Source organism: Nelumbo nucifera, chromosome 4 (assembly GCF_055504915.1).
Source record: "Nelumbo nucifera cultivar China Antique chromosome 4, China Antique-T2T, whole genome shotgun sequence".
Lineage (NCBI taxonomy): Eukaryota > Viridiplantae > Streptophyta > Magnoliopsida > Proteales > Nelumbonaceae > Nelumbo > Nelumbo nucifera.
Window position 1 is genome coordinate 9,678,229 of NC_142652.1, and position 22,871 is coordinate 9,701,099.

General features: G+C 39.8%; 1 protein-coding gene across 1 annotated transcript in view; it reads right to left on the minus strand.

Annotated features, from left to right (window-relative positions):
- Positions 1-1,833: 1,833 nt before the first annotated feature.
- Positions 1,834-22,871, minus strand: part of FIP37 (FKBP12 interacting protein 37) — a 37,918-nt gene continuing 16,880 nt past the window's right edge. The window contains exons 10-14 of the mRNA XM_010250290.3: positions 5,701-5,754; positions 4,621-4,782; positions 3,857-3,926; positions 2,977-3,032; positions 1,834-2,252 (exon numbers count right to left, since the gene is read on the minus strand). Of these exons, the coding sequence (XP_010248592.1) occupies positions 2,094-2,252; positions 2,977-3,032; positions 3,857-3,926; positions 4,621-4,782; positions 5,701-5,754 (501 nt within the window). The 3' untranslated portion in view covers positions 1,834-2,093. The remainder of the gene's footprint in view (positions 2,253-2,976; positions 3,033-3,856; positions 3,927-4,620; positions 4,783-5,700; positions 5,755-22,871) is intronic.

The window sequence follows — 22,871 nt, forward strand, 5'->3', positions numbered from 1 at the left end:
AGTCAATAATCTACGCGTTTCCTCAAAAACTTAACAAAAAAAAAAAAGTAGAGGTGTCAATTGGTAATCGAGAGCATAACTAGATTGGCATAAAAAGGAAATAAAATCCACCCCCTATCTGCTACGAAGAAAACGTGAACAGGCTAAGAAGTAGAGGGGTCAATTAGTCGAATGTGAATCCACTTACAAATGGACTGAACCTAATTCAGTCCAAATCTAATACAAACCAAATTCAATCCAATCCATTAAAATGTAAATGGACTGGATTGGATCCAATCCAAACTGAATGAAATATAAAAAATTATATAAAAAAATTACAAAAAATATATTAAAATGAAGAAGATCTGAAAATTACAAAAAACACTTCTGTAAAAATGCTTTGATAAAAGTATTTTCATAAAAGTACTTTTACAAATATATTTTTGTAAAAGTACTTCCATATAAGTGCTTTATAAAAATACTTTCGTAAAAATGCTTTCATAAGTGTTTGCAAAAATGCTTTCACAAAAGTACTTTTGTAAAAGTGCTTTTATAAAAATACTTTTGTAAGTGTTTCCGTAAAAATTATTTCATAAAATTGCTTTCGTAAAAGTGCTTTTATAAAAGTGCTTTCTTAAAATTGATTTTATAAAAGTACTTCTGTAAAAGTGCTTTTATAAAAGTACTTTCGTAAAAGTTTTTATAAAAATACTTTTGTAAAAGTGATTTCATAAAAGTGCTTTTATAAAATTGTTTATGTAAACTGCTTTTATAAAAGTACTTATGTAAAATTACTTTCGTAAAAGTATTTTTTTAAAAGTGCAAATTACTTTTATAAAAGTGCTTTTGTAAAAGTGATTTCATGACCAGTTTTGATATGTTTCAAATTGGACAAGGATTTTGCTTTATGATAGGATTTTTGGAAATTTGGTTTAGATTTGGTTCAAACGAATAAGAATATGGACCAAATTATTTTGGATTGGCCCAATCCAATAATTATAATGAGTCATCCAAATCCAATTTGACAAGGTTTGGATCAGATTGGTTCCAACTCAAAACCGGTCGATTGACACCCCTACTATGAAGTGAACACGTTAGTGGGTCCATACATCCAGTAATCGTGTAATAAACAGTTGTCATGCATTCGTGCTTACTTCTAAATGAATTTCAGTTCTCGCCTGTTGTAAAAATTTAAGTGCACTTTGACAAGTCTTTTTTAGAAGATCTTCTGACAGACTTGACAGCCAAAAATCGATGCAAGTTCTTGCATTAAGATCTTTTATTGTTTCAAGATGATTTGGCTAAGGCACATCTTTCTGTACAAAGACCAGTTGAAAAAAAAATGGCAAAAAATTCCATTTGGAGCCTCTCGAAAATAGCCTAAAATGGGCTTTCCATGTCTTTTTTGAAACTGCTGCTTTCAACAACTAGATCTTTTTCTAACCAGAAGGAAAACTCAGCAGCCTCCACAAAAAGACGAACCAAACAAGGCCCTAATTTGCAACATAGCCATACTAATTTATTACAAAATGGCAGATATCATATACCGTATTTGTACATACAATCCTATGCCTGCAATTAGAGAGGGATCTTAATTGACATCTGAAGATCTAACACCAAGGTTCAATACTTCGCCGAAGGAAGTATTGGCATATAAAGAAGTTTTCAGAAAGACATGCCTATTAAGTTCATTCAAGCCCTCATTGAATCTGTATGTGGCACCAACGGGAAAACCAAAATGGCTTATTAGTTCACAAGATACGTGACAATCCAATGCAGCTCAGAGCCTCAGATTAATGGCGTTGCCGTGGTTACCAATGGTAGATCTTTGCTCATGAGGAACCTACTCATGGATTGTGGATGCAAATGCATTTGACCTGTTTCCTTCACATGAATAAGAAGTTGCAACAGATTCAATCTGTTTCACCAACTACATAGTTACACAAAAGATGAAGTCTTAGCTCATTAATTTATTCCCCAAGCGTTCAATGGAAATATGGAATAATTTCAAACTTCAAGAGCAAAACTTGAACTATTTCCTAAATACATACAAGATGCTGGAACAAAATAACCAGACCAGTTTCTACAAAATTTGTTTAAAAGACTGGAGCATCTCAACTTGCAGCTTCACCAGAACTCAATTCATCACTTTCTTTCTTAACACTTGACATATCAGCCTTGTCCTCTACCATATGTTCCTTCTGGTACAGTTCATCCCTCAGCCTGTTGATCTCCAAATCCTTCTCTTCTAGTCTTCGTTGTAAGATAAGTACCTGAAATACAATAGCTTTTAAATTTTTTGCAACAGCAATGCTAGAGGCAGAATTTAACGTGTTTACAGGAATCGCTTGATAAAGCTACCAGACAATACCAAAACATCCCTTGTGCCATATCGTGGCATATCAATACTTTGAACCTTGCTTTGGATTTTATTCCTCTCATTCAACAGTATAATTGATTAAGCTCACCATGTGCCATCACTAAGGTCCAGAGTCCAAATCAAAGAGCCTCTCCTCTGGTTATGCAAAAATCACTTGATTGTAGGGGTGTAAATGGATCGAATTCGAATCGGATCAGACAATATCCTATACGAATCCGGTTAGAAATTTTGATTGCAATAAACCAACCAAAAGGTAACTTTGGGGTACGGAAAATCAGGGACTCTGGACGTCACCTAATGGGAAAGTGTCGTCCACTAAAATGGAACGCCATCAGGACAGTAGAAAGATCCATATTCGTATGAAAAAACTGCACCTGCCAACGAGTGAAAACCTCACTGGCAATGCTACTGCTGAATTGGTCATAATCAACTTCTGCAACATGCTTGTTAACCAAATGATGATGGAAGATATAATATATTATATAACATCACTTTACAGTATAATGATTTTTATATTAAATTTCAGCACATGATTTTTGGTCAATAGGAATTATTTATCATTCATCCATTTCAAACTGAAGCATAAAAAGTAGAAATCTGTGGTTACGAGCAGTTACCATCTCATTCGATTTCTCCATGTCATTTGTTAAACCCTCCATGTGTTTGCATAAACCTGTATGCATACAAACACAAAGCATTACCTTAAACTATAAAACAAAGCCCTGTATCTCTCTCTCTCTCCAGGACAAATTGTAAACAAATAAATACGAACACAACAAGAATAAGCACAGAGGGTTGCCGAGAATAGGACTTTTTTCGTTACGGTCTTTGTCTCAACATAAAAAATGGGGATATAACTTTATAACAGTATAATATTTCTACCCCTTTTACAGCAAAAGCTTTGTTTTCAATTCCTTATGTATCGGAAGAAAGCAAAGCTAAATCCACAGTAACACAGAAGTCTGATAAATCTTCTGAATAATTTAATATACACTTTCTCTATGTGCAGAGGCATATGAAATAAGCATCATTCATCTAAAAAGATAAAACACAAATATTATAGTGATGCAATAAAAAATGATTAACCTTCTCTACCTAAATGAAACAATCTATTCATTAAATAAATATATTCCAGAATATCCATGCAATCAAAAATCAAACTAAGAATTAAAACAGCTTCTCAAATCTCAAAAAAAAGAAAAGGAATACCTAATAACTCAACTTCTCAAGCATCAAAAGAGCCAAGTATAAAAAATTAACCCCAACAGTTTCATAGAATATTTTTATACTGTTATATTGCCCATGCCTAACCAGAAAAATTACAAAACAATTAGGATTAAACCTTAAATAAATGAGAAAATTTGAAATTCTAATTACAGTCAAATTTGTTGATCCTTCAGTTTCAAAAAATAAAAACATCAACAAAAACAGTACAAATAAAATCAAAATTCACTAGGCCGATTGAAGAATTAAAAACAGTATGATGATATTTCTGACCTTCAAATTGACTTCTGAGCCCTGCATTTTGTGACTTCTGTAAACCAAGTTTCATTGCTAATTCATGGATCTGCAAACTCAACAGTGTTACTATTTGGCATCTAAAAAAAGCAAATGAAAAAAAAAAAAAAAAACTTGTAAAATTGATGCAAGAACATTTCAAAGCTTAGCTGCATTAACTTTCAAATGCCAAATACAAATACCCTTTAACAAAGATCAAAGAAATTTTATCTATAAAAGCAATAAAAAGATAGAGAAGGTCCCTGTCTTGAAAGAGATTCAAGAGCAGGGTATACAATCAGAAATAGATTCAAGAGAAGGGTATACAATCAGAAATAGATTCAAGAGCAAGATACCCAGGCATTGGCTGCTCTGGATATCCCCAATTGAACAAGCTTTTCTAGCTTTTTTTTTTTTTGAAAGGTAAGGTACAAAATTTTATTAATAACAGATGAAAGTGTTACAACAGCTTCCCAGTGGACCCCACCGGGGAGAAAATCAGCTTACAAATCCCAAATAGAGTGAGAGCAAAGTAGCTGAAATACATGCTGGTGTTTAAACTCTGGTATAACAGAAAGCCAAGAAGCAAGCCTATTCACTGCAAGCTGTATTAGGTCTTCAGGATCTCTAACTTTGCTACAGAACACTCGATCATTTCTTTCAGATAATATAAAAAATAGAGTACATAACAAACATGAATGCATTTGATCAATACAAGTAAAACAGAGCAACCTCATAAATGAAGCAGTTTTTCCTCTGAATACCTTTCCTTCTGAAGCCAATGTTCCAATCTCTTCATTTTCCTCTTGTAGGGTCCTACATTTGGCCATTAGCATTTTCCCCATCTTGCTTTGAGGAGTAAAATTGACAGCTGCAACATTATCTTCCAACTCTTTTACTCTCTTCTCCTTCTCCTCAACCAAATTCTGGCATTATGATAGAAAAAGAAGAAAAGAACATTGTTGAGAAGAATACAAGTAAATAGTGCTCCATTCGCAAAGAATAGCATAGCTTCAATAAAATTATTTACTATCAATCCATAGATTATCAAAGATTGAAAGCAATTAGCAACCACGACTCCAAGGAAACTTCTACTAAAAAATATCGATTAATAGAAAAAAAATCCCATGTAAAGAAGTTTATCAGCCAAGAAAAAAAGGGGAAACATCAAAAAACAAGAACACAATATACAATAAAATAGATCTCACAACAAATGCTTAGAAAACAAGTGTAGGTTCTTACACAAGAAAAGAGAGGATAAAATGAATTAACAACCAAAGATGATAACAATGTTCCAACACCGTAGATCCCTCAACAGGCATCTATAACATGCTGGATTAAGCAACCAAAGACAAACTACTTACATCAACATGATCCAGAAAAAACATACACAGATTCAGAAGTTCTTTTCTTCCCACTTTTATTATTGTTATTATTATCTTATTATTAATTTAATAAATATTTTATTATTTTATTAATATTAGGGTTTGGGGGCTTTTTGTCATGCGTTCTTTACTTCTTGACAGACTCTGGCATGGGGATCCCCATTCCTTGGGGGGGGGGGGGGGATTCAAGGCACCTATTCCTGGAAACCAAACAGATCCTTAGTCCTTAGATCCCTGAATAGGCATATGAGAAGTGATGGATTAAGCAACCAAAAGACACACTTTAATCATATAGTATTTAATAGACTTGTAATTTTTCCTTGTTAATGAAATTTATCTTATTATTCATTGTCAAAGAGAAACCATTGTGTTCTACCTCCAACAGTCAAATGGAGAATACAAAACAAGTAGATTAGTTTTCACAAGCATAACGTACAGCTGCAAGGATAAGGCATACACCTTTAAACGTGTAAACTCCTCATGTATTGCTGGATCAAGTAATAACCTCCTTGCCTGTCAGAGTCAAACATACCAAAACATCAAACTAGTTGCAGAGATATTAAGAATCACATTTTTATAGATAATATAAAGCATTATATGCAGTTTTCTTTTATGAATAATAATAAATTTATTGATTCAGAAGCAAATTTAGAGTTGAGTTCATACATCATTCCAGCGAGAGGCGCGAGCTGCAGCCCCTCCTTGAATCTTACAAGTAAACTAGGAAAGAAAAACAAGAATCACAACTGAACCCAAAATAATTCTTCCCTATTTACCCCTTGCTTAGCTAACATATCTAACAAAGTATTTGCTGATCTCCCCATCCACTGTACAATGACCAACATATTCCTTGTCAACCAACTAAATTTCTTCATTTCATTCTTATATCGCCACATAGCCTCTTCAGAATTTTTCAACCAACCCACCACCACTTTGGAGTCCCCCTCGATTATTAGGTGTTGTACCCCCAGCTGGTTTGCAAATTGCACCCCTTGTACAACAACTAAAAGTTCTGCCCTAATGGAGTTCCCAAATCCCAAGTGACCTGAGTAAAGCAACAAAATCTCTCCCTTCGCATTTCTCAAAGCACCCCCCATTCCGGATAAACCTGGATTACCCATGCTACTTCCATCAAAGTTCAACTTTAATGAGCCTTCGGATGGAGGAGACCAGCTTGTAATTGATTTGTCCTTTAGAGATGAACACCTCGCTACTGCTGACCAATTTCTCCAAAGGTCATTAAAGGAGAATTGATGAAAGATTTCCAAGGTCTTCAACCAATGTATTGCCCTATTTAACACACAGTCTTTCAAATCCTGGCTGCTCCTTTCCTTTTCTTGAAAGATTCTAAGATTTCTTTCTTCCCAAAGAGTCCAAATCAAGGCAGCACGAGCACATCTCCACAACGAAAGTAGCCAAGCCCAAAGGTCTGCAGAAAAGGGACAAGATATTAATAGATGGTAACAATCCTCACTGTGAGCTCTATAGAGGATACACCAGGTGCTGCTAGGTTAGCTTGAATAGCCTTCCAAGGTGCTGCTAGGTTAGCTTGTGAATAGCCTTCCAAGGTGCTGCTAGGTTAGCTTGCCTCGATACACCAGCATCCCATCCATTCTCTGACCTCCCATGAATGCTTCCCACCACCTCATGCCACAATCTCTCTCTTTCCAAAGGCCATCGCCACAACCATTTCCCTAACAGAGTTTGATTTTTTCTAGTTACCCTCCCAAGTCCCAAACCCCCCTCTTCTTTACTTCTGCACACAATTTCCCAATTAACCAAGTGATCCTTTTTTTCTTGTCCTGGCTCCCATAAGAAATCAATCATCAACTTCTCCAGTTTCCTAGCTTCCCTAACTGGTATCCTAAAAACAGACAAATAATAGGTAGGTAAGTTAGCCAAGGTAGCTCTTATTAGGGTAATTCTCCCTCCTAAAGAGATATAATTCCTCTTCCATAACGCTAATCGCTTCTCAAACTTTTCTATCACTGGGGTCCAAAATCTACTCTCCCTAGGATTTGCCCCTAAAGGAAGCCCTAAATATGACATAGGCCAAGCAGAGGTGGAACACTCAAGACACTCCGCAATAGCCTCGACCTCCCCTACCTCCAAATTTATACCCGCTATGCAGCTCTTTTCCAGATTTATTCTCAAATTAGAGATACTTTCAAAACCTTTTATTAACTCCTTTAGGTTTGCTACCTTTTCGCTAAGACCTCCTTCACAAAAGATCATTAGGTCATCTGCAAACTGAAGGTGGGTGACGGGGACTTGGTGTCTCCCTATTCTCCAACCCCTAATGGCATCTTCGCTGTCAGCCTTAGTAATGATCCTACTAATCACATCAACTACTAAGGTAAAAAGGAAGGGTGAGAGTGGATCCCCTTGCCTGACACCCCTACAAGCTGGAAAAAAGTCCCTCACCATACCATTTACCAAAATAGAGTAGTGACAAGTACTAATACACCCAAAGATCCAATTACACCACATGTCCCCAAACCCACAGTTTTGCATAACCTCTAATAGAAACTTCCAGTCCACCAAATCATAGGCCTTTTCAAGATCCAATTTACAAATGAATCCTCTCTTACTAGACCTTTTCATTTCCTCCACACTCATTCGCAATTAAGATCTGATCTATTATTTGTCACCCTTGAATGAAAGCCCCCTGTGTTTTGTTTTTTTAATAAAATTACTGTTATTGATAAAAAAAAAGTATACCATGTACTTTGTACTTTTTTGCTATTGAAAGTACAAAGCACAAAGTACCGCCAAACAGGGCCTAAATTTCAGCACATCCACAGAACGTGGGAACCAGGATATATGAATGATATTTCTTATAAATGAATATGTTACTGTGTTAAACCATAAAAAAAGATGCTGTTGTGTGCCCTTTTTCTGGTGGATTTATTTTGATATGGTTGAAAAACGACATATTGTGTTGTTACAAGAATCCAAAATGATGGAATTAGATGGGAGATGGGTGAGGAGTTTTTGGAGATCTAGAGGTTTAGGTTGGAACTCGTCTCCTTCTTGGGGAGCCTCGGGGGGGATCGTAACACTATGGAGGGAGGATGTGGTGGAAGTAGTGGAAGAATTGATAGGCAGATTCTCAGTTTCCATTAAGTGTAAGAATGTAGAGAATGGGTGTGTATGGGTCTTAACCAATGTTTATGGCCCTAATTCCTATAGAGAGAGGAATGAGATGTGGGAGGAACTATATGCAATCAAGGGGTTATGGGATGGTCCGTGGTGCCTGGGTGGGGATTTTAATGTCATTAGATTCTCTGATGAAACCAGTAATCCCCAACAGGTAATTTCAACAAGCATGAGGAAATTTAATGGTTTTATTGAAGAATGTGAACTGAATTTAATACCTCTGCTGCAAGCCAGTTACAGTTGGTCCAACCTTCAGGAAACCCCTTTGTGTTCGAAGCTGGAAATATTCTTATTTAACCTTGCCTGGGAGAATAGTTTGGAAAACTTGGTTGCTAGAGCATTACCCAAGGTCATCTCCAATCAATGTCCTATCCAAATTGGAGGGGTAAGACATCTTAACCCTCATTTACAGAACTGGAGGGGGTAAGACATCTTAACCCTCACTTACAGAACTGAAGACACCTATTACAATATAGCCCAAAAGAAATTAGATCTTCCCACCCCTGTTTAACCAAGGTGTCAGCCATGGAATTAGTGCTCCTCTTGGCCCATTGAACCCTTACAATCATATTCTGAGTTGGCTGCTTGATTTTCTTTCATTTGAGAACTTCCACAGGCTAGACTCTTCCTTCTGCAACCAACTAACAGTCAATTGAGAGTCTCCTTCCACCAGCAGCTTACTAATATTCAACTGCTTAGCTCTTTTTACTCCTTCTAGAACTGCCAGGATTTCCGCTCTCAGAGAATCCCCCCAGCCTATAGATCCTGAGAACATAGCAATAATTTGACCCTCTTCATCCCTAAAAATACCACCTATGCCAGAAGGGCCTGGATTACCTTCACTGCTACCATCGAAGTTCAATTTGATGAAACTCAAATCTGGTGGAGTCCAAACAGGTCTAATAGCACCAGACATAGGAGCTGACCAAGCCACTTCTTCCCAGTTTCTAATGATGTCTCCTACTAAATAGGCTTCAAAAAGCTTCAAAGACTTGACCCAGTGTGCCACCCTAACATAAACAATTTCTATGAGGGCTTCCTTGCTTTTTTCTTTGTCATGAGATAATCTTTGATTTCTTTCTTCCCAAACCGTCCAACAAATAGCAGCTCTAGCACATCTCCACAAAATTTTACCTCTCTTCTTTAAACCCCTCACTGGAGTGGAACTGAACAAGCTTTGCACGCTTGAAGGGGAGGGCCACCTACAACCAAATAAAGAAAAGAACCAACACCAAATCTCTAAAAAAAAGGGGGCAAGAAACAAGCAAGTGATAACAGCTTTCACCATTCTTCTTACATAAGATGCACCAATGCGGAGATAAACACCAATTAGGCCTTTTCTTTTGAAGTATGTCACAAGTGTTACACTTTTCTAGGATTGCTTCCCAGCAAAAAGCACCTACCCTAGGAGGGATAGGGCTACCCTAACCTTCTCAGACTGGAAAAGAAGACCCAAGTACCGGACTAGGTGTGTCAATGCTTTGAAAAAAGAGGAGCAAGAGAAGATACCCGAAGGGACAAGAGACCAAACCCTAGAGTCCACACGGGAAGGTTCAAGAGCTAACTCATCCAAGATTTTAAGCAAATTCGAATAGGTTCCAACTCAGAATCTCTGAGAGCCCTTCTAAGACCCAAGTTCCAACCATAAAAAGAATTAGATAGGGTAGCAAAGGTTGCTACTGGTTCATTTTTAAACCTAGACAGAGCATACAAAGAGGGAAACTGCTCTTTCAAAGGAAAATCCCCCACCCAAGTGTGTTCCCAAAAATTTACTGACAAACCAGAACCAAGATCATACCTAATGAAGGGAAGAAAAGACTGAAGGATGGCATGAATGGACTTCCAAGGAGAGGCTCTTGAAGCCCTAGATGATAGTCCTGGATCCCAGCCTCTTGCCCATGAATACTTAGGATTATTTTAGCCCACAGATTCTCCTTTTCTTTGGACCATCTCCATAACCATTTCCCTAACAGAGCTTCATTCTTCTTCTTCAAGTTCCCCAGCCCCAGTCCCCCTTCGCTTTTAGCTCTTGTAACTAGCTCCCACCTAACTCTATGGTCCCTTTTCTCCTCCTCGGGTTCCCATAAAAAGTCCCTCATTAGTTTTTCCAACTCCCTACAAACTCCTTCAGAGATTCTGAACACCGACAAGTAATAGACTAGAAGGTTTGCCAATGTTGATTTAATCAGGGTTATCCTACCCCCCCAAAGACAAGTAATTCTTCTTCCAAGAAGCTAACCTTTTAGGGAATCTGTCAATCACCGGATTCCAAAAACTCCTTTTTTCTAGGATTATCCCCTAAAGGAAGCCCTAAATACTTCAGTGGCCAATGAGCTATCTCACAACCTATTGCTCGGGCCCTTTCCTCCACCTCTCCTTCACTCATATTAATACCAATCACACAACTCTTATCAAGCTTTACTTTGAGGTTAGTCATTAGTTCAAACACTTTAATCACCATCTTTAGATTGCTCAACCCACTAATATCCTTGCCATCACAAAACAGAATTGTGTCATCTGCAAATTGTAGGTGAGTGACCGGAACCCTATCCCTCCCCACTCTCCAACCACTAATCAGATTTCTGGAGTCTGCCCTCTCAATAAGCCTCCCTTAACACTTCAGCAATTAGGGTAAAGAGGAACGGGGAGAAAGGGTCCCCTTGCCTAATACCCCGGACAGATGGAAAGTGATCCACCACTTTGCCGTTTACGAACACAGAATAATGGCAAGTTCTAATGCACCCTTTTATCCACTTGCACCACGTTTGCCCAAACCCAAAAGACTCTAAAAACTTCCATCAACAGAGACCAATCAACCAGATCATATGCCTTCTCCAAATCCAGCTTACACACCAACCCTTTCTCCCCTCTACTTCTATAATCCTCCACACTCTCATTTGCAATTAAGATTTGCTCCACAATTTGCCTACTCATCACAAAGGCACCTTGATTATGGGAGATAATTGAAGGGAGCACCACTCTAATTCTTCTAGATAACACCTTAGCAATGATCTTGTAGAGGTTGTTAACCAGACTGATGGGTCTAAACTCTTTAGGGTGACAAGCCCCAACCTTCTTCGGAATTAAAGCAATAAAAGTAGAATTCAGGCCTGGGTTTATCACACCTCTTCCAAAGAATTCCGAGAACACTGCTTGAATATCAGCCTTCATTATCTCCCAACAATCTTGATAGAAGGCCATTGTGAAACCATCAGGGCCCGGGGCTTTAGATCTATCCATGGAGAAAATGGCATCCCTGATTTCTTCTAAGTCAAACTCTCTTTCCAGCCACAACCTCAACTCATCAGGGAGCTTAGGCCAATCTAACCCTTCGCGATCCTTAATCTCTCTTGCAGAGGCTTTCCGAAAATGGATTTAAAGTGTTCCGCAAAAGCCCCAACAATCTCTTGTTGTTGAGTTAAGACTGTCCCATCAACTTCCAACTTAGATATGGCATTTTTCTTTCTTCTACCATTGGCTATTGCATGGAAAAATTGTGTATTCCTATCTCCTTCCTTCACCCATTTGTGTCTAGATTACTACCTCCAACTTACTTCTTCTTTGAAAATTGCGTCCTCCAAACTCTTCCTTAACTCCCACCTCAGTTCTTTATCTCAATCCCCAAAACATCCACTTTCTTCCTTCACATCTAACTCTTCTATCTGGCTTATCAACTGCTGCTTCCTCTCTTCTATCCTCCCAAAATGTATAGTATTCCATTCCTTAATTTTGACTTTCATCTCTTTTAGCTTCCAATGGAATTTCATCCCATCCCAATGACTTCCGGGTTACTTTCATTCCACCAAATTTTCACTGTCTTTGAAGTCCAGGTGAAGCAACCACATATTTTCAAACTTGAAGGGAGAAGGCCCTCAGCCACCAAGATCAGACTTACATATCGTTATAGGCCAATGATCAGAAGTAACTCTAGGTAAGGCCCTTGAGACCAAATCTCCCCAATGCTCCTCCCAGTCTGTGGTGAACAAGAACCTATCTAATTTGAACTTCCTCATGCTAGTAGTGCTCCTTTGCTTATCCTTGTTACTTTCTTCAGTGAACCTAGTCACATTGAAATCCCCTCCTACACACCATGGCCCTCCCATAGACCTCTAATATCTTCCAATTCCTCCCACAACTCCTTCCTTTGTTTGTAACCATTGGGGCCATAAACATTGGTGAGGACCCATTCAAACCCATCTGACACCTGTTTAAATTTGATAGAAATTGAGAACCTTCCCATTAACTCTTCCACTCCCTCCACTACTTCATCCTTCCACAAAGTAATTAACCCTCCAAATGAGCCCCAAGAAGGGCTCACAACCCAGCTTAGTTCGTTCACTCTCCACATGCTCCTAGCCCATCTCTTATCAAATGACATGAGTTTAGATTCCTGAATTTGTCTAGGTTTTCTTTCTTTAAGACCTCCTTTATTCAAGCTCTTTTCCTGGCACCCCCCAACCCTCTCACATTCTAGCTTGCAATCTTCATTTCTTCAACACCTCTGCTTACCCCCACTCCCTTTCCTTCTAATAGCCTCCTTTCCTCCCCTCCCTTTCCTTACTCTAGCCTCTTTGCCCTCATCCACTTCCAACTTCAGTTTCTCAGCTTCACCTAACATTCTCTTCCTCCTATTCCCGCCATCTTTTTCAGCCTGTAAATACCCTTTAAGCTCATTTAGATCTTTCACCATGCAACCTAACTTTCCTACAAATTCAGCTAATGACTCCTCTTCTTCCTCTCCCTTATCTTTCTTCCCCCCTACCTCACTCCTCCTGTTCCCCTCCTTCTCCTTCTCCAACTTACCACTGCCCTCCTTAGATTCCCCCCTAGCTAATTCACTTGAATCTACTTTACCCACCCTCACCACCTTCTTACCCCCCTCCTGTAACTCCCCACCCTCATTTTCAGCCTCTAATCCTTGGGTATTCAGTATAGGGGCACGACTGGATCTAAAAGACTGACATCACAAGCCATACCTGGGTCTGAAGGAATAGGAGAAGAGACAATCGACAAGGTTAGTCCTCCCACTCTCTGAATAGGGCTTAGCTGATTGCCACCTAGGCTACTTCACCCATGTTCGTACTTCCGAGGCTCTGTCGTTTATCCCCACCTGTGCCATCTCTGCTCGAATTTTGGTGAGCAACCGAATTTCTCTTGCATGTCCCTTGTCTTAAGTTACTGTCCTGGATTGATTCTTCCTTAGTATTCGATTTTCCTCCTTGTCTTTCAAAGCACATTCGGCAACATTCATCTCTTCGCACCCAGTGGAGGTTTCAAGCAGTAAGGGATCCTCTGCTGCAAGCTTTGAGTATAGTATATCAGTGTTTAAGGTGTCTTCCAACTCTCCTTGACGTTCGTCACACTGAAATTCCGCTTCATCGTCTGAGTCTAACATCTCCTCTGAGCTACCACAACTGACCCAACCGTCGTCCTCATCTTCACCTTCTTCCCTACACCCCCTGGAATATCTTGGATTTGGCTTATCTCCCTCTGTCCCATCCCAGTCGTCTTCTCTATGTTTTGTCACCGGAAACCAGCTCAGAGTCTTCTTCGATGAACTTTGGCTGGTTTAAAGAGATTTTCGATCCCCAACAGTCGAATCTCGTGAGGAAGAAGATAGACACTTGGAATTGTCTATCAACGGCTGCTTATAAAAACGACTCACGTGACCACTTAAGTGGTCACATGAATCCGAAGAAGTGTTGTGGGCACTTATCTCATTATGAACAAACCGACCCGAAACTGAGCCAGTCGGGTCAGAATATGTAGTGAGAAACTCGAACTTGAACCTGACTCGAACCACCCCTTGGTCTGACCGGGTTACTCCTTTGACTAACTCCGCATAGGACAAACCACCTGTAAAGTTGTTTTTGTTTTCAAAAAAATTTGAAAGCTTTTCCAAAAATGCCTCTTTACTTTCGGCATTCGACTTTTCAGCTTCCACATTTGATGAAAGCTTCACTCCAGCAGTTGCCATGTGTCCAAACTTCCTTTTCTCAGTCCTACCAACTGTAATCCATCTTGCCACATCATCATCTCCTTCAAGCTTCGACCTCCCCATCCATTGCAACATTTCAACTTCCGAACTCACCCGGACTTTATACCAGTATCCTTCTGTGCATAATTGTAGTACCCTCAGGCTTCATTCCAGCAACACTCAAAAAGAACTGCTCTCAAATCTGTAGTCTTGTACCACAGGAGAACACCACCCATCGCTCGCACCAATCTCTCTAGGGTGAATTTTTGCCAGAGATGAAAAGGTAGCCCTAGCAGCTTCAGCTTGAAACTGCCTTCTACAGCAGCAACCTCATTCGAAAGGGGGCACCAATTTTCAATTCTAACAGGTCCTTCACTCGTATCCAGCATGGTGAAGTCTATCGACATCTCCCCCACATCAAGGACTGCGTTTCTATCGTTGAATGGAATAAGATTGACCGTCTGGTTTAACCCAAGCTTCAACGACACCTCCTCTAACAGCCCCTTCCAGTCCTTTACCTCCTTCCTCGCAGATAAAATGAGTTTCTTCTCCCAAGCTCCCTTCTCCCCGGCCAAAGCGATTTTTGGTTCTGGTATTGTAAACGCCATTATTGGCTTCCCTTGGTTTTCCACTATGTCTTCTAAGCCCAACCTCTCTAGTCTCTTTCTTCTTTCTGTCATCTCTTCTTTCTTACTCTGTCCACCAACTACTTTCTCTGCCTGTACCTTCACGGTCTCTGATTCCTTGCTGACTAATCTCCTGTGTATAGCATTAGCCACCGCTAACCATCCCTGCTGCCGAGCACCTTCAGGGATAATTATTGTTTGCCTTTTCCTTTTGTCGAACTTTTCTTCCAGAGTAACAAACCATCCTTTGTTGTTCTTTCTTCTCTCAGCTACGTATTCTCTCCTGACCTGCCTTAGCGTACCTTTCCACACTTCACTCCAGTTCACTTGGGCAGCTCCATCTAAAAAACCTAGAAACCAAGGAACAGCATCTCCCACCAACAAAATCGTTCCTCTCTTTCCTTCTCTAATCTTGATCGTAAAGTCCTTTTGGTAGAATATCTCCTCGAGCAGCATTTCTTTATTTTCTATTCTCAGAGCTTCCTCCACTTACCGGCAGGTGAGAACCCTTCTTGTCCTTTGAACTCCATTTTGTTTGAGTATCCACATCTCATCAACTTGGGGGAGGATAGCAACAGAGACAGCACTGGTGTGAATGCATCCAAACTTCTCTCGTGGCTAGAAACAATTGACGCTTGCTGATTTGGGAACTTTGACTGGCTTGGACGGTCACTGAATAAGTACTAACGATGACCTAAGAAATTGATGATGCAATGGGCAACCACGATAGGCAGGATAGCGTCTCCGGCAACTTAACGACTTTCAATTCTTAGAGCTTTCTCTCTCGACCTCCCATTCGACAGCCTTCAATTTTTTAGAAGAGAACGGCGAGAGTAAACAAACCCCCTTTCCCAGCTTCTTTGACTTTTCTCTCTGTCACGGACCCCATCTTTCAGAGCTCTCCCTCTTTCTCTCTAAATTTTCTGTCGATGTCCGACCCCTTTCTCCCTCGAAACTCTCAACTCTCTTTCTCTCTCAAAGCTCTCTCTCCCCCTCTAATTTTCTTCTCTCACTCGAGCTCTCTCTCAGATTTCTCCCACTCGAGCTCTCTCTTCTCAACTACTCAGTTCCACCTCCCTCTTCCAAACATTCATCTCAGCAGCTTCTTCGTTTCAGCATCATCTCTCAGTACATGGTTAACTTTTGATTTCGTACTTTTACTTCACAAACCGTTTGGTTGGAAATTTTTCAAAAACATGTTTTTCAAAGTAAAAGTAAATGACGACGTTTGAATACAACAAAATGTTTTATATGTATGCATGCCACATGGCATCCATATATGATTCCAAATGGTGTTTGAATGTAAGTCAAAAATATATGGATGCCATGTGGCATTTAAATGTAAGACAATAATATATGGATGCTAAGCAGGGGGCTACTAGGGAACATTTATTTTGGGCGGCTTTGTAATTGTTTCTATGACTAATTCTATTTTTTATTTGATGTATGACTGCCCTGAAGAGGTAACAGCTCGTGCCTCTTTTGAGTTCCTTGTACTGCCTTTTCTGAATTAATAAATTATATTCATAAAAAAAATAATATATGGATGCCACGTGTCATTTAAAAGTCGATAATATTACATGCCATGTGATAACATAGATGAATGCCATGTGGCACATAATTGTCACAAATTATGTTCAAATGACATCTGGCATCCACATGTGCCATGTGGCAACATATATGGATGCCACGTGGCATTTGAATGTTGGATCAATGACATGTGGATGCCACATCGTAGCATAGATGAATGTCACACGGTATTTGAAATTAAATCAACGATATTGCATGCCACATGTCACTAAATACATTAATGTGTTTATACTTTCACGTGGCATTCATATATGCTACCATGTGGTGGGATGTATAAGTATCACACATGTGGTTGATGCACACGTTTTAAAAAGTATAAAACATGTCAAAGGGCCAAAAAGCACGAAGTTTCAAAAGTTGGCTTCGTGCTCTTCATGTTTTTTGTACTTTTACTTCATGTTTTTTAGAAGTAAAAAACACCCCAAACAAACATGTTTCGGTACTTTTCATACTTTCAACTTTTGAAAGTATGAAAAGTACTTTCAAAAGTACAACCAAACAAGGCCTTAACACACATGGTTGTTGTAGGTAACTCCAGGAAGTCATGAAAGACTTGTGGTTAGATATTATAATGAAAAAATTGCACTAGAATATACTGGGCCTGTAAGTGATAGGAATGCAGTCACAGATGAGCTTCTTTCTGTTCTCCAAGGATTGAAGGTTACTCTCTAATATATCATTAAGTTGGAGGTGGAAAGCCCCATGATGGTGCTGACATGCAATTAGGAAAACGGGTTAGAAGATCTTCCAACTCCTTAGCAAATGAATTAGCTTGGATGGGGCATATGGCATATTTTAGGTAAGTGGGGCTATGGCTTGGTGTAATGGAAAAATCTCAGGCTGACAGGTGTAACAACACGAGTTCTAATATGAGCAATCACTTCATTCAATAAAATTCTGAAGGTTTGGCCATAACCAATCCAGGCCAAGACCTGGTTAGAAAGGCACCATCATTGAGTAATGGCCCTAATAGATCCTATGAAAAGGCAATGGAATGTACTAGGCCTAAGGACACAAAAGACTTATTTGCATGAATTTTGGGGCAGTATTTTTTTTATCAATAACAGGAAGCATTTCATTAATATAAGAGGATAAAATACAAAGGAGGGGAGACAAAATATTTTAGCGAGGGAATTGGCACTTCTTTACCCAAATACAATTTATATCAATGTCCTTTGTCAACCACTTAAACTTTCTCTTCTCATTGCTGTAGTTCCAGAGCCCAATCTTGTCTTCCTTTAACCAGCCCACTACCATCTCAAAATCTCCTTTTATGACCAGCTAATTGATATTCTGGTCTCTAGCTCTTTTTACCCCTTCCATAGTTGACATTACCTCAGCCCTAAGGGAGTCTCCCACTCCAATTGGACCTGAAAACATGGCTATTATATTTCCTTGTTTATTCCTTAGAACTCCCCCAATGCCAGAAGGCCCTGGATTTCCCAAACTGCAGCTGAGAAGCTCATCCTCAGCACTACAACTGTTTCAAATATTTCCCTATTTCTTTCGGTCCACAATGACCAAACCAATGCAGCCAAAACCAGCCCCCACAACACTTTACCCCTTTTTTCCCAGTCCCTGGACTGGTCAGGCCAGCAGAAACACTTTTGGAGATTTCAGAGCCACCCAAGCTAAGCTTTCAGCCTTAAAAAATGGGTCCATAAGCTCCTAACCAACCTGTAAGGGACGAACAAATGATCTGTACTCTCCAGGTCCTGCTTGCACGTGATGCAAGATTGATCCTCTATTATCATCCCCCATCTTGCAAGGTTAACTCTGGTTAGGCATCTCCACAACGAAGCCACCCAAAGTAGGAAATTTACTTTTGTATGAGCCTTAGTGTCTGAAATCCAAGTGGAAGACAAATGCCTTCTTGGCCCACCGGCCCCACCCTTATCACCTAGTTATAGCAGGATTTAAAGCAAATTTAACAAACTGTCAAGTTCCTCATCTTGAAGACTTCTTCGACAGTTGGATGACCACACTACCTCACCCCTGAAACCTCATAAGAATCATTTTCCATTATCCACTTTGTAAGTAATGCCTTCAGAAGTCGGTTGTAAATTCTTTTAATTCCCTTCCAGACTGAGTTGCCATATGAGGTAAGGGTCACGAGATGTCCCAATCACAACTAGTCACCCCATTTTTTTGAAGCAATCAGTTTCCTCTACCAGGCTTTATCCCTTCCAAATCTCCACATCCATTTTCCAAGCAGGGCTACATTGAACTACTTTATTTTCTTTCTACCCTGGCCATTTTTGGAAGCAATCAGCCTCCTCCACCAGGCTTCTTTATCCCTGTCAAATCTCCACATCCATTTGCCAAGCAGAGCTGCATTGAACAGATTTATTTTCTTAATTTCTTTATACCCGGCACACCATCTTCTAATGGAGTACACACTTGGTCCCAGTTCACCTCATGAACTTTACTCTTCTCAAACCAATGCTACCACAAGAATTCGGTTTGGGTCTTCTCAATTCTCTTGGCAAACCTTCAAGGGAATGGAGAATAAAGTAAAGTAATATCGTAATAGGCAGACCGACTGGCCAAAGCTCTCTCGATCAAATGTCACCCTACCTTCCTTGGATAAATTTTTGGCTTTCCAAGCTGAAGCCTTTTCTCCAATTTCTTCATGACGGGTCCCATATTGAAGTAGCTAAGCACCTAGCAATAAAAGGAAAACCCAAAGGAGAGCCTAGAGGAGTAATCAAACCAGAGGAGTAATCAACCCTGGGCTAAACTCTACCTTCATTGCTCTGATTCCCAAGAAAAGTGATGCAAATCATTCAAAAGACTACAGGTCGATCAGTCTAGTCAATAGCCTCTATAAGATCATCACCAAGGTGTTGTCCTTTAGAACTAGGAAGGTGCTCCCAGCAGTTATAGCAAATAACCAAGGAGCCTTTGTCAAGCGAAGGCAGATAACAGACCAGATTCTTGTAGCAAATGAGAGCCTAGAGGATTTCAAGAGATCCGGGAGAAGTGGGGTGGTCGGCAAATTAGACTTCGAAAAGGCTTTTGACATGGTTGATTGGTCTTTCCTTTTAGAGGTGATGCTGAACTTTGGGTTTGGAGAAACTCGGTGAAAATGGGTGATGGGTTGCATTAGGGATTGTCATTACTCTATTTTGGTAAATGGGACAGTGGTGGACTATTTCCCAGCTTCGAGAGGGATTAGGCAAGGGGACCCTCACTCCCCTTTTTTGTTTACATTGGTTGCAGAAGTGTTGGGGAGATTGATCTCCAAAGCAGACTCTATGGAGCTAATAAGAGAATGGAGAGTTGGAAGAGACAATATACCACTTATACACCTTCAATTTGTAGATGACACAATTCTGTTTTGTGAAGGAGGGGACATCGATAGAATTGGAAACCTAAAGCTCACTATACAACTCTTTGAGCAAATGTCAAACCTTAAGAGTAAATTTTGAGAAGAGTTGTATAATTGGAGTCAATATGGGCGAAGGGGAGGTTTGTGAATGTGCATACATTCTGGGGTGTGTAGTTTCCAATTGGCCCTTAAACTACCTTTGGTTTACAATTGGGAGATAATCCTCAGAAAGGTGAACTTTGGGCCCCTGTTGTGGAGAGGTTTGAAAAAAGACTTGCCAACTGGAAGAAGAATTATTTACCTCTCGATGGGAGGATCACTTTGATAAGGTCTACTCGTGCCAACCTTCCTGTCTATTTCCTATCAGTTTTTAAGATTCCGGCTAAGGTGGCTAGTAGGCTGGAGAAACTAATGAAAGACTTTCTTTGGGAGCCGGGAGCGGAGAAGAAGGACCATAGGGTCAGATGGGATGTGGTATGTGGATGTAAGAAGGATGAAGATTTTGGAATTGGGAATATAAGGGTTAGGAACTTAGCACTGTTGGGGAAATGGCTGTGGAGATTCTCATTGGAGAAAGAAAGACTGTGGGTTAAGATAGTAGGAAGTATACATGGGCTGGCAGGCAATAGATGGGACTCTGGGATCTTAGCAAGGACTACAAGAGCTTCTCCTTGGAAAGCTATTCAAGCCATCTTGCCCTTGTTCTATCCATGGGTCAGGTATGACTTACACTCAGGTAACCTCATTAAATTCTGGAACATGTGTGGGTTGGGAACTCCTCTTTGAAAGATCAATTTCCAAGCCTCTTTGCCATCTTTACCCTTAAAAATGAGCCAATTTCCTCTTTTCTTGTTCCTTCTAATTCACCTTCTGGGTTCGGTTGGAATTTGAACTTGAGAAGAGATGTCAGGGACACAGAATTAGCCTGCATTTCAACCTTATTATCCATTCTTGAAGGGGTCTTCATTGAGCCATTGAAGTCAAATAGTAGAATATGGACACTCACTCCCTCAAGTTCCTATTCCTGTGCCTCTTTCTTCAAGGCCCTTTTATCCCCTTCTCCTGTTGGACTGTCTTTTTCTGTTAAAGAAGTGTGGTGTTGACCTATTCCTCTAAAGGTTGGGTGCTTCTAATAGGAAGCCTTTCTGGAAAGAGTTAATATAGGGGATTAAAAAGACCCAATAGATGCTTGTCTCCTCACTGGTGTGTTCTTTGTAAATTTGATGGTGAGTCCGGATATCACTTATTAATTTCATGCCAGTTTGTTAAAGTCATTTGGGAATGGTTTACTTCTCTGTTTGGTTGCAAGTGGACTCCCCCTTCGGATGTGCAAAGCTTGTTTACTTCCATGCCTAACTGGTCAACCAAAAGGGCCAAGATCATGTGGAGATGTGGTAGGGCTGCAGTGTGTTGGACTATTTGGGAGGAGAGAAATTTAAGGGTATTTTCTAATAAGGAGAGAAGCTTGGAAGTAATCCTGGAAACTATTCACATTAGGGTGATTCACTGGTTAAAAACCTTGGAGTTGTTTGCAGTGTTCTCAGTTGATGAGATGGCCAGAAAGTGGAAGGAGATTGCGGAGTTGGGCTCAATCAAGAAGACCTTAAATTCCTGTTGGACACCTCCACCTCAAGGGCTTACCAAACTGAATTTTGATGGCAGCAGCATGGGTAATCGAGGGCCCTCTGGAGTTGGGGGAGTAATAAGGGATGAAAATGGGAACCTGTTAGCTATGTACTCTGGTCCAATTGGGGTGGGAGATTCCTTGAGGGCTGAGATCCTAGGAGCTCTTGAAGGGATTCAAAGGGCCAAGGAAATGAACTTTAAAAAATTGATCATAGAAGGTGATTCTGAAATTGTAGTAAATTGGCTAAAAGAGGACAGTTCTACACTCTGGAAATACAGCAATGAAAAGAGGAAATTCAAGTGGCTCACCAAGGATATTGAAATCCGTTGTACATGGATAGTGAGAAGGGCTAATGCACTGGCAGATGGTCTAGCTAGGCAAGGGGTGAACAGAAACTCAATGTTTTGGGCTGTTTTGTAATTGCTTCATGAATTTGAGTTCATAGGGTATTTGGGAGTTAAGATTTTTTAGCTCCTTCCTTGTAATTCAGCTTTTCCATCTTATTAATACAATTCACTGTTATTGATAAAAAACAAAAAAAAAACAAAAGGAAAACCCAAAAACTTGACGGACAGATGGTTTTAAAGTTATTAACAACAACATTATGACCAATTCACCTCTTTTTTATGTGTACAAGTCTTGTTTCATCCACTTCCAGTTCTATCCAAATATAACCTGCAGTGCTTTAGTTTAGGCCAGCCTAGGCCTTTAGAGAAATTTAGTGGTAAGACATGGATCAAAACGGAAACACTGTGCCAAAACTGCCTTAAGAGCATATAGATTTAATTTGAAAAACCTTATTTGGTATGGCTTGCATTCAAACACTTAATTGGTCCTGGAAGTGGTTAACATCCTACAGCCTGTTAATGTGAACACCAAGCTATTAGTCTAAAAGAATAAGCAAAATGTCACCACAATGGCATCCTAGAAAATGAAATAGTTTTCATTGCCACACGCAATGTGCCAGTATTACCATAAGAACTTTATCCAATAAGTTGGTATCAACACACTAGGTAGTAGTTTGGTAATTGCCGGGATTAGCTAAGTCCATCAGATCATATACGACCACTTTTTTGTGGACAAAACATAACATACAATGTAGTTCTTGTGCCATGCCAAATTCTTAGATATAAGAGAAACAGCAGTCAAAAGCCCAACCAGTTTAGAGGTCTTAGCACCACTCCAGTAATCAACAAAACCCAATGTTTTTATTATTCAATCATGTGTGCACCTAAATTGGCTAACAACTTGGAGGACTTGCCACCCAAAGATGGAGCAGGGTACAATTACTATTTCCTATTGTTGTTCAAAAAAAATACA